At 44.3% G+C, this 14,713-nt stretch overlaps 1 protein-coding gene across 3 annotated transcripts in view; it reads left to right on the forward strand.

Moving 5' to 3' along the window:
• Positions 1-14,535, forward strand: part of LOC118402164 (ATP-dependent 6-phosphofructokinase, platelet type-like) — a 43,819-nt gene extending 29,284 nt beyond the window's left edge. For 2 of the 3 annotated variants that reach the window (XM_052477032.1, XM_052477030.1), the window contains exons 13-22: positions 2,646-2,792; positions 6,016-6,086; positions 6,243-6,330; positions 8,850-9,002; positions 9,857-10,021; positions 11,329-11,390; positions 11,806-11,917; positions 12,077-12,176; positions 12,400-12,505; positions 13,588-14,535. In XM_052477032.1, the coding sequence (XP_052332992.1) occupies positions 2,646-2,792; positions 6,016-6,086; positions 6,243-6,330; positions 8,850-9,002; positions 9,857-10,021; positions 11,329-11,390; positions 11,806-11,917; positions 12,077-12,176; positions 12,400-12,505; positions 13,588-13,729 (1,146 nt within the window). In that variant the 3' untranslated portion in view covers positions 13,730-14,535. Of the gene's footprint in view, positions 1-2,645; positions 2,793-6,015; positions 6,087-6,242; positions 6,331-6,993; positions 7,147-8,849; positions 9,003-9,856; positions 10,022-11,328; positions 11,391-11,805; positions 11,918-12,076; positions 12,177-12,399; positions 12,506-13,587 lie in introns of all 3 variants that reach the window. The other variant, XM_052477031.1, reaches the window with a different exon arrangement.
• Positions 14,536-14,713: the final 178 nt, after the last annotated feature.

Here is a 14,713-nt window from a genome sequence, read left to right on the forward strand (position 1 = left end):
AAAAGGAAATAGTCTCACTGTGGTTACCAGATACTGTGAGGGTTAAAGGTAGTGTCTCATATCTGATACTGGGGAGATGACTACCATCTAAGGCGAACATGGGCGTAGGCTTCCCTAACTGTCTGAGAGGAATGTCATGTTTCCGAGCCCATGCTTCGTCCATAAAACAACCCTCAGCCCCAGAGTCTATCAAGGCACTGCATGTAGCACCCGAACCGGTCCAGCGTAGATGGACCGACATAGTAGTACAGGATCTTGATGGAGAGACCTGAGTAGTAGCGCTCACCAGTAGCCCTCCGCTTACTGATGAGCTCTGGCTTTTACTGGACATGAATTGACAAAATGTCCAGCAAGTCCGCAATAGAGGCACAGGCGGTTGGTAATCCTCCGTTCCCTCTCTTTAGTCGAGATGCGAATACCTCCCAGCTGCATGGGCTCAGTCTCTGAGCCGGAGGGAGGAGATGGTTGCGATGCGGAGAGGGAAACACCGTTAACGCGCGCTCTCTTCCACGAGCTCGGTGACGAAGATCTACCCGTCGTTCTATGCGGATGGCGAGTGCAATCAAAGAGTCCACACTGGAAGGAACCTCCCGGGAGAGAATCTCATCCTTAACCTCTGCGTGGAGTCCCTCCAGAAAACGAGCGAGCAGCGCCGGCTCGTTCCAGTCACTTGAGGCAGCAAGAGTGCGAAACTCTATAGAGTAATCCGTTATGGATCGATCACCTTGACATAGGGAAGCCAGGGCCCTAGAAGCCTCCCTACCAAAAACTGAACGATCAAAAACCCGTATCATCTCCTCTTTAAAGCTCAGGTAATTGTTAGAACAATCAGCCCTTGCCTCCCAGATAGCTGTGCCCCACTCTCGAGCCCGGCCAGTAAGGAGTGATATGACGTAAGCAACCCGAGCTCTCTCTCTCTTGAGTATGTGTTGGGTTGGAGAGAGAACACAATATCACACTGGGTGAGAAAAGAGCGGCACTCAGTGGGCTGCCCGGAGTAACAAGGTGGGTTATTAACCCTAGGTTCCGGAGACTCGGCTGACCAGGAAGTAGCAGGTGGCACGAGACGAAGACTCTGGAACTGTCCAGAGAGGTCGGAAACCTGAGCGGCCAGGGTCTCAATGGCATGACGAGCAGCAGACAATTCCTGCTCGTGTCTGCCGAGCATGGCTCCCTGGATCTCGACGGCAGTGTTACGAGAATCCGTAGTCGCTGGGTCCATTCGTGGTCGGATCCTTCTGTTATGCAGATGAATGAGGACCCAAAAGCGACTTGGCGAAAACAGAGTCTTTATTCCAGTAAAGGATAAGAGCACTACTCCTGGACAATCAGAGCAGAAAACAAAACATAAAAACTTAAATCCACTCGTAGTGACGAGGACAGACTGGAGACTCGACCATTAACTGTAGGTTGCCTCGGGAAGGCACCGACCGTAGCGGACTCAGACACCTGCTCACACGCAGCATCTGAAGGAGACAAGACACGACAGGGCGAGACCAAGACACAGCACAGCGAACATCATACAAGGATCCGACAGGACAGAAACGGAAAACAAGGGGAGAAATAGGGACTCTAATCAGAGGACAAGATAGGGAACAGGTGTGCAAAGACTAAATGAGTGAGTAGGAGAATGGGGAACAGCTGGGAGCAGGAACGGAACGATAGAGAGAGGAGAGAGAGGGAAGGAGAGAGAAAAAAGGAACGAACCTAATAAGACCAGCAGGGGGAAACGAACAGAAGGGAAAGCATAATGACAAGACAATATAAGACAAAACATGACACTTCATTTCTCAGAACAGCAAATGCTGATGCTCCAGATACTCCACTAGTCTAAAGAAGGCCGTTTTCAGCTGTGTTAACATAATTGCAAAAGGGTTTTCTAATGATCAATTAGCCTTTAAAGTGTTGAACATGGACTAGCAAACACACCATTGGAACACAGGAGTGATGGTTGCTGATAATGGGCCTCTGTACGCATATGTAGATATTCCACTAAAAAGCAAACGTTTCCAGCTACAATAGTCATTTACAACATTAACAATGTCCACTGTTTTTCTGATCAATTTGATGTTATTTTAATGGACTGTTTTTTTGTGCTTTTCTTTAAAAAACGTGACCCCAAACTTTTGAATGGTACTGTAGGTGATTACAACGCTTATGATGTCACTCATTATACGTGGGGTCTATCTGTCCATGATCTTACTGTGATCATCATGTGATTGACAGCTAAAGAATTTTCCTAAGCTCAGAGCCAGTGGTCTATGTGAATGAAGTGCAACAGCAGCCTATAAAGATGTAACATCTTGGAGCCATAGCATGAGGCCTTGTTAGAGATGATCAATGTATGCTGCTCCATTCTCCGCAGAGACAGCAGCTTTGCCAAGCCTTTACAGCATTTCTCCTGAACATCAAGCACTATGTGCTCCTATTGTATACAGAGGGATCTGCTGTTGATATGTGTGTCAATGGCTTGGAGTTGGGGCCAATTCCATTTCAAGAATTGGATAAGTGCCATTTATCTTCAATGAGTGTTTTGACATGAACTGAATTGAAAAAGAATTGTCGCCATCCTCGCTGTCTAAAAGTGTGTGTGTCTGCACATATGCTCGTGTGTGTGACGGTTGTGCTGTGCTGTTGATCCTCAGAGCTCCTTCAACGTGGCTGTGCTAAACGTGGGCGCCCCCGCGGCGGGCATGAACGCAGCTGTCCGCTCGGCCGTCAGGGTGGGCATCAAAGAGGGGCACAAGATGTTTGCCGTTAATGACGGCTTCGAGGGATTCTACAAGGGACAGGTACTGGCGTTAAGACATACATCTGTTTTGTTTACCTTGTTGTCATTTCATTCTTACCCAATGAGGATTATTGTCCCTTATCACGCCCCTATGACGCCTACTTCCTGTTATTGTTTGTAGCGCCTCACTGCCACATGATCAACAGGTCAACGTGATAAGAACACAAAACACATTTTGACCGTATTAGTCCCCTAGTATTGTTTACACCATAGAAATAGTTATGTTGTTTACACTATATCTTGAAATCACTAGCAAAACCAGAATACTTCTGCATATTTGATCAAAAGATATCAGACAGTGTTGGCTGTGATGAAAACATGACAGCGAAAACAGGTAAGCTATAGGTTATAGTGACCTTGTTAGTGTAATACACTTTTCAAACCAAGATGTTTTGCCGCCAACTTTAGCATGCTGCCATCTTTTTTTCCATCTCCTTTATATCTGAAAGGTGTTGCCGGCAACAAAGCCTGTACTTTTATTTCCGCCGACCGACCTAGTCATGATTGCGGTATTATTTAAAAGTCCCGCCAACCCCTCTGTATAAATGTCCCCTTTCATCTTACTGGCTTTGTCATGAAACAGTATAAACACACAAATGACTGTCTGCATGACATCGCAGCAGGCTGGTCCAAAAAGCAATATTACCTGCTCAATTTTGTTTGCACCAACAACATAAAACATCGGTTTAAACGTTTATATAGGATATGTAGCTATTAAATCTAGCAAGCCAGTGAATTAAAAGCGAACTTTCAAGACAATGTTTTGGTGTGTTGCTAACGTTAGCTTGTTAGCTAGCTATCTAGCTGGCTAGCCAGCTCATATAATTAAGAGAACACTATCTAACAATGTTTTGAGTTCAACTGTAGCCAAATTTTATTCACCATAACAGGAAAATTAACACATTACAAAGTAATTATTTACAAGTATGGCATGCTGCTATCTTCTGCTGTGAATGTGAAGAAATAGAACAACTTGCAGCTGTCACTCATGTTACCAGGACTACTGTTGCAACAACAGGGTCTAGGAGCTAGGGTCAAAGTTAAATGTCTCTTGCTCCTTGCCGGCTAAAGCAATGGCGATAAAAGGGGAATGCAGACAAGAAAGAGGTAGAAATAGGGCTGTTTGAAATGGGATCAAAGAAACATTGCCCGATTGTTTTTACAGGCAACATACCGTCAATCCTATGTGAAATCAGTATAAGTCACCTATAACCCTGTGCCCATGACGCTGGCACAGACAGTGTTTTACAGATACAACTTGTGTGGGGAAATAAACAGCTTACAGTAAGCCATTTACTCTCACCCTCAGCCCTTCTCCCATATGGAGGCCTCTCTCTCACCCCCACTCTCACCCCTTTTCCCTTATGCAGGCCTTTCTCTCATCCCTACTCTTACCCCGTCTTCCTAATGCAGGCCTCAATCTCACCCACACTCTCATCCCCTCTCTCTTATGCAGGCCTCTCTCTCACCCCATTCTCATCCCAAGTTCCGGGGCCTCTAACCCAGTTCCCAGGCCCCTCACACCCACTCTCTTAGCCTCACCCCCACTGCCTCTCTTTGTCACTCTCTCACCCAGGCCTCACAACACTGCCTGGGCCAGTCTATGTTCAACTGGAGGAAAGCATGAAGGCAGGGATAAGTGATTGAAAAGCATTGGCTGCTCATCCAGACATTGTCTAAAGCTAATGTACCTCGGCCAACATCGGGGGATGTGTAAGATGTGGGTAGAGGGCTGTTGGTAGATTATAGCCTGTGTGCTGCAGTACAGACAAGCTGTCAGCTCAGCGTTCAACACTATATTGCCCTCAAAGCACATCACTAAGCACTAAGGACCCTGGGACTAAACACCTCCCTCTGCAACTGGATCCTGGACTTCCCGACGGGCCACCCCTAGATGGTAAGGGTAGGCAACAACACATCTGCCACGTTGATCCTCAACACGGGGGCTCCTCAGGGGTGCCTGCTCGGTCCCCTCCTGTACTCCATGTTCACTCATGACTGCGTGGCCATGCGCGACTCCAACACCATAATTAAGTTTGCCAACGACACAACAGTGGAAGGCCTGTTCACCTACAACGATGAGACTGCCTATAGGCAGGAGGTCAGAGACCTGGCAGTGTGGTGACAGGACAACAACCTCTCCCTCAACGTGAGCAAGACACATGAGCTGATCGTGGACTACAGGAAAAGGAGGGCTGAACACGCCCCCATTCACATAAAACGGGGCTGTAGTGGAGCTGGTCGAGAGCTTCAAGTTCCTTGGTGTCCACATCAGTAGCAAACTATCATGTTCCAAACACACCAAGATAGTCGTGAAGAGGGCACGACACTGCCTATTCCCCCTCAAGTGACAGTAAAGATTTTGCACGGGTCCTTTTCAGTCATAATTTCTTGGTAGGGCAACTGCTCGGCATCCGACTGCAAGGGGATAGTGTGTACGGCCCAGTACATCACTGGGGCAAAGCTTCCTGCCATCCAGGACCTCTATACCAGGCCGTGTCAGAGAAAGGCCCTAAAAATCAAAAACTCCACCCACCCAAGTCATAGACTGTTCTCTCTGCTACCGCACTGCAAGCAGTACCAGAGCACTAGGTCCAAAAGACTCCTTAACAGCTTCTACCTCCAAGCCATAAGACTGTTAAACAGTTAATCAGATGGCCACCCGGACTATTTGCATTGACCCCCTTTTCTACACTGCTGCTACTCACTGTTTATGAATCACTTTACCCCTACCTACATGTACATATTACCTAAATTATCTCTACTAACCTGTACCCCCGCATATTGGCTCGGTACCCGTACTCCCGGTATGTGGCCTCATTATCGTTATTTTATTGGGAAACTTTATTATTCTTTTTTTTCTTAATTTTTAAAAATTGTATTTAAAATAAATATTTGTGCAAATATTTTCTTACTTACTTTAAAAACAACTCTGCATTGTTGGTTAAGGACTTGTAAAAGTAAGCATTTCACCTGTTGTGTTCAACACGTGACAATTTGGGGGGGGTACTGTCATACAAAGCAAGATAAATGTTGATTGTAAATCTGATGTGCTTGATTGCTTTTTAGAATGTAATTCATTCATTTAGCTTAAATGCTAATGTTTTGTGTCCCCTTGAAATGAACATGAAGATGTTCACATTTAGCACAGCTTTTTGGAGTCGACACAGAACACATTTGAAACCTCATTCTCAAACAGTTTTGTTGTTTTTGTCTCCACACAGATAAAGGAGATTACATGGGGAGATGTAGCAGGTTGGACCGGCCAAGGGGGGTCCATACTGGGAACAAAGAGGTAGGCTAATGTTTATGTCTGTGGGACCTAAATGGCAACCTATTCCCTATATAGTGCACCACTTTTGAACAGGGCCGATAGAGTGCCATTGAAAAAAATCAACACTGACTTACTGTAGTGTGTAGATGATTATTGGATTTTCATTTCTAATTTCAGAACCCTTCCAGCGAAGCATCTTGATAAGATTGCTGAACAAATCAGGATACATAACATCAATGCTTTGCTTGTTATCGGTGGATTCGAGGTATGTAGAGCACATAACAGCATCAAGTACATTTTACATTCACAGGTGAATATTTACATTTTATATGTAATATATTTACAATATTATTATAGAATTATACCACTATTTTGCAGTACCAAATTGTATATTGTACTTTTTATAATTTTGAAAAGTTATTACCATTAAGCGTATGAGTAAAATTGGAATCTTTGAGTGATACTAAAACATATACTCTCTTCTCATGTGTCTTTGTATCTTTTTCTTAAGTGTTTCACACAGTTATATTCATTAATTTCACAATCTAAAGTTACAAAATATTCTCCTTTATTTCCTCCTATAATAATCAAGAACATATTTCTGTATGTTCAAAGAACCCCTTTTAGGCTCTCTCCTCCCTCTGTGTCCCTCCCCATCTCTGTGTGAGTTACTGTGTGGTGCTTCCTGTCTGAGTCACACTGTCCGTTGTGATAGGCCTTGCTCCCTCACCCTGGCTCCACCCACCTTGTCTCATCTTTACTCATGGTTGTGTCCCAAATGGCACCCTTTTCCATATACAGTGCACTACTTTTGACCAGGGCTCAGGGTCAAAAGTAGTGCACTACATAGGGAATAGAGTGTCAGTTTGTGCAAACAAATTAACTCCTCGCTCTTAAGCCCTGGCTCTGGCTCTGCCCTGTACTGCAGGCCATCCTGGGAGTCATAGAACTGTCCGTGGCCCGGGAGAAATATAATGACTACTGTGTCCCCATGGTTATGGTCCCTGCCACAGTCTCTAACAATATACTGGGCTCTGATATCAGCATTGGCGCAGACACAGCTTTAAATGCTATTACTTATGTAAGTGTGGCTGGGGATCAGAGGTCACGATGTCAGATGTGTTTAGAACACCTACCACCCAATCAGAATAAAGGACTTCACTGATTGCAGCTTGTGTGTACCAGCATCACAACAGGCTGACCATAACTAGGTCTAACCCAAACACACCATACTGATCTGTGTTGAGCTAGGTGTGCATGTGCTCCTATATCATCTGAAGGAAAATAGTTAGGTACAGTTTAAAAAGCCTTAGAAGGGAATCATAAACACAGTGAAATAGCAAGATAAGGTATGACAACTCATCGTCTGATCAGCTGCAAACAATGTATACATTAGAAACAGCAAGCCGTTACAAAACAGTGTTTTCATTCAAACTCAACCCATGCAGAGGTAAAGTAGTATATGATTAGGGGCCAGTTTCCCAGACACACTTTAAGCCTTGTCGTAGACTAAAAAGCACGTTCAAATGAGATTCTCCTTATGTTTTTTTAGTCCAGAACTAGGCTTAATCTGTGTCTGGTAACTGTCCCTGTAAGTCGAGGTCTTTCAGTCTGAGGCTTCTGTTGCTGGTAAATATCACAATGAAGATCCCAGGTAAGTGATAGATACTGGCATGAAGTGACGTCAGTGGCATGTTTTTGCGGCTAGCGTTGTTCTGCCTGCAGCTGCACCTTTCTATGTTTGTTTGCTAAACACAAGGAGTTGACTTGTCCCTGGTCTGGTTTAACACAACACTTCCTATCCCGCTATCTCTACAGCACTCCTATCCCGCTATCTCTACAGCACTCCTATCCTGCTATCTCTACAGCACTCCTATCCCGCTATCTTTACAACACTCCTATCCCGCTATCTTTACAACACTCCTATCCTGCTATACATTTGTCTACAAGCCAGTTGGATGAGGTGGATGTTTTTAAGGGAAGGGTATTTAATGAAGGAGAACTAGTAGTAGTCGTAACATTTAGATGTCTTCTCTAACCAATATTTTTACTTTCACCCATCTAGTTGATTTTAATTCCATCATCAACCAAAACTAGATTTGTATTGGAGAAGGAAGTGTATTCACTTAAGTAACCTACTTGTTCTGAACAAACACAGTATCTTATTTTGTGTTTACTGAGAATCTATTGCTAATAGTGAAAAATGGAGATTGAATGTGTCATAGAACAGTATTAGGCTATCTAATTGTTGTCTTGAACCAGGCCCGACCTCCATCTTGTTTTGAACACTGTCTGCATCGGTAGTGTACCTCACGAATAACAGCCAGCATTTTTCCACTCGCGTTCAAACATTCCCTCACGTCGTGAGGCCAAGTGCAGTGTCGCCAGGCTGCATCGTGACAGTCTGAGTCTACTGTTATTTCCACGTCAACACTTCTGTCTGTCTGCCAGCCAGGGTGACCAACCAACCCCGCCCTTCTCTTCTTTACCAATGGGATGCCAAGCCAACCCCCCTATCACACGGAGATAGCCACCCTCAGGATACACAGACACTGCATTTTCTAGATCAGGCCCTAGTAGGATAACAGGAGGTCCTGCCTCCCAAATGAGAGCCTATTCCTTTTATAGTGCACTACTTTTGACCAGAGTCCCATGGTCCCAATAGTGCACTGTATAGAGAATAGGGTGCCATTTGAGACAACGCCCATAGTCGGGGTAAAATGAAGTAGGATTTCTCTTTGAGTCTGAGAGTGGTCTAACACGTTTGTGCTGCACCACCTCCAGGCGTTTGAGTGTCTGCTGCAGCTCTATGAGGCCCGGACCAGCCATGAGGACTTTTGCATCCCGATGTGTGTGCTGCCTGCCACCATTAGTAACAATGTGCCCGGTACTGATCTGAGTATTGGGGCAGACACTTCCCTCAATGCCATTGTGGAGGTAAGGTAGAACTCACATAGTCTGGTCCCAGATCTGTTTGTGCTCTTGCTAACTCTATTGCTGTCATTGTCAAGACAAGCATGACAGGGAGTTGGCATGAGAGCACAAACAGACTAGCACTCAGGCAAGAACTCACAGCTTTCAATAGGGGTGAAATTATACCGTACTATTGAAGTTATCAACCATCACTTGATTTGTATTATTATGTGGTATGCTTTCCTAGAGATCTTCAAGTATACTCATGAGCATTGTATTAGCTAAAATACAACAACAAAAATAGTTTAGTCAAGAATTATCTTATTGGACAGACCCTAGTTGACATTGTGGAAAAGAAGAATGCACAAATGTACTTGGGAATATAGACCGACAACAGACACAGACATTTCCCACAATGTCTCTCCTACATTTACACAGACTTATACAAGCACACTGTACACAAGCCCATTTATGTGCACTTACAACATGCACACTTTAATAGTTAGAATTACTCTTCCCTTTACTGACTGTTTTCTGCTTTAGTGTTCAGACTCTGCATCCTGGTAAATCTTGCAATACTGTTTGTATTTTACGATCGTATTATATTGTGACATGGAGCATGTTTTGGGCAATTGTGTGAGCATTTGATACCTACTGTATAAACAGCATTTTTGTATGTACCTACTACCTAACAAAATAACATTGTCTGCAAGCTATTGATAACCTTACAGTGTCTGTGTCCCAAATGGCACCCTATTCCCTGTAGTGCACTATATAGAGAATAGTGTGCCATTTGGGATGCAGAAGTGTGTCTATTTGATCTGACTATGAGCATCTATGTGTGTGTGTGTGTGTGTGTGTGTGTGTGTGTGTGTCAGACATGTGACCGCATCAAGCAGTCTGCCAGTGGGACCAAGCGGCGTGTGTTCATCATTGAGACCATGGGGGGGTACTGTGGGTACCTGGCCAGTGTCGGGGGGCTGGCTGCGGGGGCTGACACTGTCTACATCTATGAGGAACCCTTCGACATCAGAGACCTCCAGGTGAGGACCATTGTTTTACAAAGGGTTGCAAAATTCCACCAACTTTCCCAAAAATCGCAGTTTTTATAGAAATCCCGGTTGGAGGATTCTCGGAATCAGGAGGGTATAAACAGGACATTCGGAAACGTCCAACCATGATTTATGGAAAACCAGGGGAATTTTGGAAACCTAGTTCTACACAGTATACAACACAGTATACAGTACATTGTTACAAATGTAATTGTTTACATCATAGTTCATTCCTCAGTGGATACATGTGCAGCTGTGACAACTTTCTAAGTTGAAGCAGTTTTTTTAGTATGGAGAACAATCTCCATGTGGCTGTCAATGGCTACATTGTCCTATTTATAAAGTGCTGTACAGTACAATTACACTCCAAGGAAAGAGCATCCTTGACAGCAATGTTTGTATTCCCTTTATTGTGACCTTGGTCAAAAGTGGTGCACTGTAAAGGATGGGGCGGCAGGTAGCCTAGTGTTGGGCCAGTAACCGAAAGGTTGCAGGATTGAATTCCTGAGCTGACAAGGTAAAAATCTGTCATTCTGCCCCTGAACAAGGCAGATAACCCACTGTTCCCCTGCCAATCACTCTCTCCTCCCTCAGCACAACGGGGCCTCTATTTTAGGAGTTCTCAGGTGACCCAGATACAGTACGTAGATAAGGCAGTTATTAATAGGTGGAGAGCATCATAATTCCAGGAGTGTTAAGCTCTGATCTAGACACATCACATTATGGTTTGAGGAAGTCTACTCAACATCAGTAGAGAGTAGTTGATGTGCCCGTTTTTATTGTCCGAGAGACACATTGCTGTTTTCAGGTACACAAAAGTTATAGATCCCCTCAGATTATGGAGAAAATATGCAGTCTCCTTCTAAGACCAGACCAATGACATCAAAATGAAAGTATTATTTAATGCCATGAACATTACGGATATGCTACATTGTGAAACGAGGTGATGTTGATATTTACCCATGTGTTGCAAAGAGCACACACAGTATAAACAAAAGATCGTGTTGATTTTGTGTAATGAGTGCTCATCAATACCTTTACCACAATGTTCAAGCTGTAGCCAAACTTGGTCGGAGTGAATGGCGACAACTCCTCTAAGTGGACAGAAAATCAGTAAGACGTGAGCCACCTCCTGGTCACCAGAGCACACTGCAGTGCTCTGTCCCTGAGACACAGCAGAGGAATGAGCGCTCATTCTGCAGCTCTGAAAGTTTGTGCAGGTTAGAGATAGAGGAGGAATACTCTAGGATACTTCAGACTTCTCACAGCTAATGTGAGGATTTTTCTCACCGCTTCAGTCCAACGTCGAGCACTTGACAGAGAAGATGAAGACGGGGATCCAGAGAGGCTTGGTGCTGAGGTAAGTGAGCAAAGGCAGAGTCCAGCATGATAGCCTGTTAACAAGTAAACAGTATGTTAACAATGAAGGCATATGTGTACGTTGCCAGCTGTGTATGATCGTATGACTATCTTAATGCCGTACTGTATAGGCTATTAATACAAATTGTCTAATAAAACTCTTCATTTGTATGTTAAAATATAACCTTTTTGGAACTATTCATCACAATTATGGCCCATTTATATTGTGAACGGGCCCTAATTCTTCCTGTACTGTTGATATTCTATGGAGGCTCTATCAAGGCCACTCGTCATCGCTCTGTGTAACTGAACTGAGAGGGAAGAGTCCCCCTGTAGTGCAGCAGCAGGACAACTGGAACCTTGACATTGTGTGTGCGTGTGTGTGTGTGTGTGTGTGTGTGTGTGTGACGTGACAGGAATGAGAACTCCAACGAGAACTTCACCACAGATTTCATCTACCAGCTGTACTCTGAGGAGGGGAAAGGAGTGTTTGACTGCAGAAAGAACGTGCTTGGACATATGCAGCAGGTGTGGTTAGCTCATTAGCACACGCACACACAGCTGTGTATTCCACATAATATTATTAATATTATTAGCCTACTCCATAATATTATTAGCCTACTCCAACCCTAACCCATGAACCTGACCTGAGTAAAACAGATCAATTGTTTTTATTTATTTCCAAAGGGAGGGGCTCCTTCTCCATTTGACAGGAACTTTGGAACGAAGATTGCAGCAAAAGCAATTCAGTGGATTTCAAGAAAGCTAAAGGAGTCCTTCAAAAACGGTACTGTACATGTACTGAACGTAGTTCATAAATCCTTTTTTAGTACTAACAGGATGTGGCCTCTTTAGTTTCCCTGTTGATTAAGGTTGCATTCCAAATGGCACCCTATCCCTATATGGTGCACTACTTTTGACAAGGGCCCATAGGGCTCTCTAGTCAAAAGTAGTGCACTATATTTGGGACATACATAAATGTGTGCTGACTGTATTCTCTTACCATGCAGGGAAAGTGTTCGCTAACACAGAGGACACGGCCTGTTTGCTGGGGATGCGTCGCAGAACCATGGCCTTCCAACCAGTAGTGCAGCTGAAAGATGAGACAGACTTTGCGTAAGACAACATTTACAGTACCTTCAGGCACAGCACTTACACCTACACAGACATCCATTTAGGATTTCAACCAATGACTGCTCTTCAAATGAGAGATAGTACTTTTTCTGTGTAGACCTCCATAGTAGCACATAATGAGAAGTACAATTATTTATTCAATATGACTGACTAATCCTACTTCAAATCAAGTGTAGGTCTTACTGTGAAATGCTTCCTTACAAGCCCTTAATTAACTAACTGCAGTTCAAGAAAGAGTTAAGAAAATATTTACCAAATAAACTAAAGTAAAAAATTATAAAAAGTAACACAATAAAATAACAATAACGAGGCTATATACAGGGGGTACCGGCACTGAGTCAATGTGCAGGGGTACAGGTTAGTCGAGGTAATTTGTACATGTAGGTAGGGGTCAAGCGATTGTTCAGCAGTCTCATGGCTTGGGGGTAGAAGCTTTTGGTCCTAGACTTGGCGCAGTCTATGACTTGGGTGACAATTTTTGGGGCTTTCCTCTGACACCGCCTGGTATATAGATCCTGGATGGCAGGAAGCTTGGCCGTGTACTGGGCCGTACGCACTACCCTCTGTAGCGCCTTACGGTCAGATGCCGAGCAGTTGCCATACCAGGCGGTGATGCAACCGGTCAGGATTCTCTAGATGGTGCAGTTGTAGAACTTTTTGAGGATCTGGGGACCAAATCTTTTCAGTCTCCTGAGGGGTAAAAGGTGTTGTCATGCCCTCTTCACGACTGTCTTGGTGTGTTTGGACCATAATAAGTTTGTTTGTGATGTGGACACCAAGGAATTTGAAATGCTCGACCCACTCAACTACAGCCCCGTTGATGTTAATGGGGGCCTGTTCGGCCCGCCAGTCCACGATCAGCCGCTTACAACTCCTTACAACGTCCACCCGTTCAAACGTATAGTGGCAAATTGAATTGTCTTTATGGTCTCTCATACACAGCATGTGTGTCTCTTATCTTCCTCTCTCTCTATGTGTGTGTGTGTGTGTGTGTGTGTGTGTGTGTGTGTGTGTGTGTGTGTGTGTGTGTGTGTGTGTGTGTGTGTGTGTGTATATATATATAGCCACAGGATCCCTAAGGAACAGTGGTGGTTGAAGCTTCGCCCCCTGATGAAGATCCTGGCTAAGTACAAGACCAGCTACGATGTGTCTGACTCTGGCCAGCTGGAGCCAGTGACCCGGGTCAGGCCCAAGAAGGCAGACTGAACAGACCATCTAGCCTTGCTGACCAGCACTGACCAGCAGATAGCTAGACTAGATAGGCTAGTCTGCTCTGAGCTGATCTATTCAGTGTAACTTAGCCTTTATCATGATAACTCTTACCAGCACTTTTCAGTCCATCCCATTCTCATGTCTCCTCAGAAACTCCACCCTTCATCCGAAGTATGCACTTGCACACTTTCTCTTATGGGTTTTACAATGGTGAAAACTGCTTCCAGCCAACACTTGTGCTTTTAAATCCATGACTGGGCGTGTTATAGTGCACACTTGTGGAAAAGGGTGGAGAATCAGGATGTAGCTTGAGTCGACTCCCATAGGTTCTTCTTCCCTCTCCATGTTCTTCTAAAGGGAGAGCCGACTGTGTCTCCCATCACCTACTGTAGGTCTATTCCACTGTGTGTTGTTACTCTATACTTGCACTTTGTATCAAACCTGGGCTGTGTGTGGCACTTAAAGGGATAGTTCACCCAAATAAAATAAAAAGAACAGAGGTTTTCTTACCCTGTAAGCAGTTTGTGGCACTTAAGAGTAGGGGCTGTATTCAATCCGTGTTGCAGAAATTCAGCGTTCCCGTGTTAGCTGACGATGCCGGCTCAGTAGGAAGTGACCTTTACATTGCTTTAGCGATACAGATTGAATAGAGCCCTGGGTCATGTTTGTTCTGTTGCTGTATTATGTTGCTTTGTTGAGGATGATGCATTTGTGAAAACCATTATTATGCAATATAACCTTGTTCTAATATGTTGACTCACTGTGTTTTCTCCAATTAAAGAATACTTGTGAAACCTCAAGCACAGCAACACTATTCAACATATCAGAGGAAGGGCATGTAAACCTCACAGAATAAAAATGCATGTAGAATTGTGTCTGGTATAGAGATGGAAGTTCAAAGCCTTGTGAAACCGACTGAGCGCGGTATTTGTATTTATTATGGATCCCCATTAGCTGCTGCCAAGGCCGCAGGCTGCA

The sequence above is a fragment of the Oncorhynchus keta genome, chromosome 23, assembly GCF_023373465.1.
Source record: "Oncorhynchus keta strain PuntledgeMale-10-30-2019 chromosome 23, Oket_V2, whole genome shotgun sequence".
NCBI classification, from domain to species: Eukaryota; Metazoa; Chordata; class Actinopteri; order Salmoniformes; family Salmonidae; genus Oncorhynchus; species Oncorhynchus keta.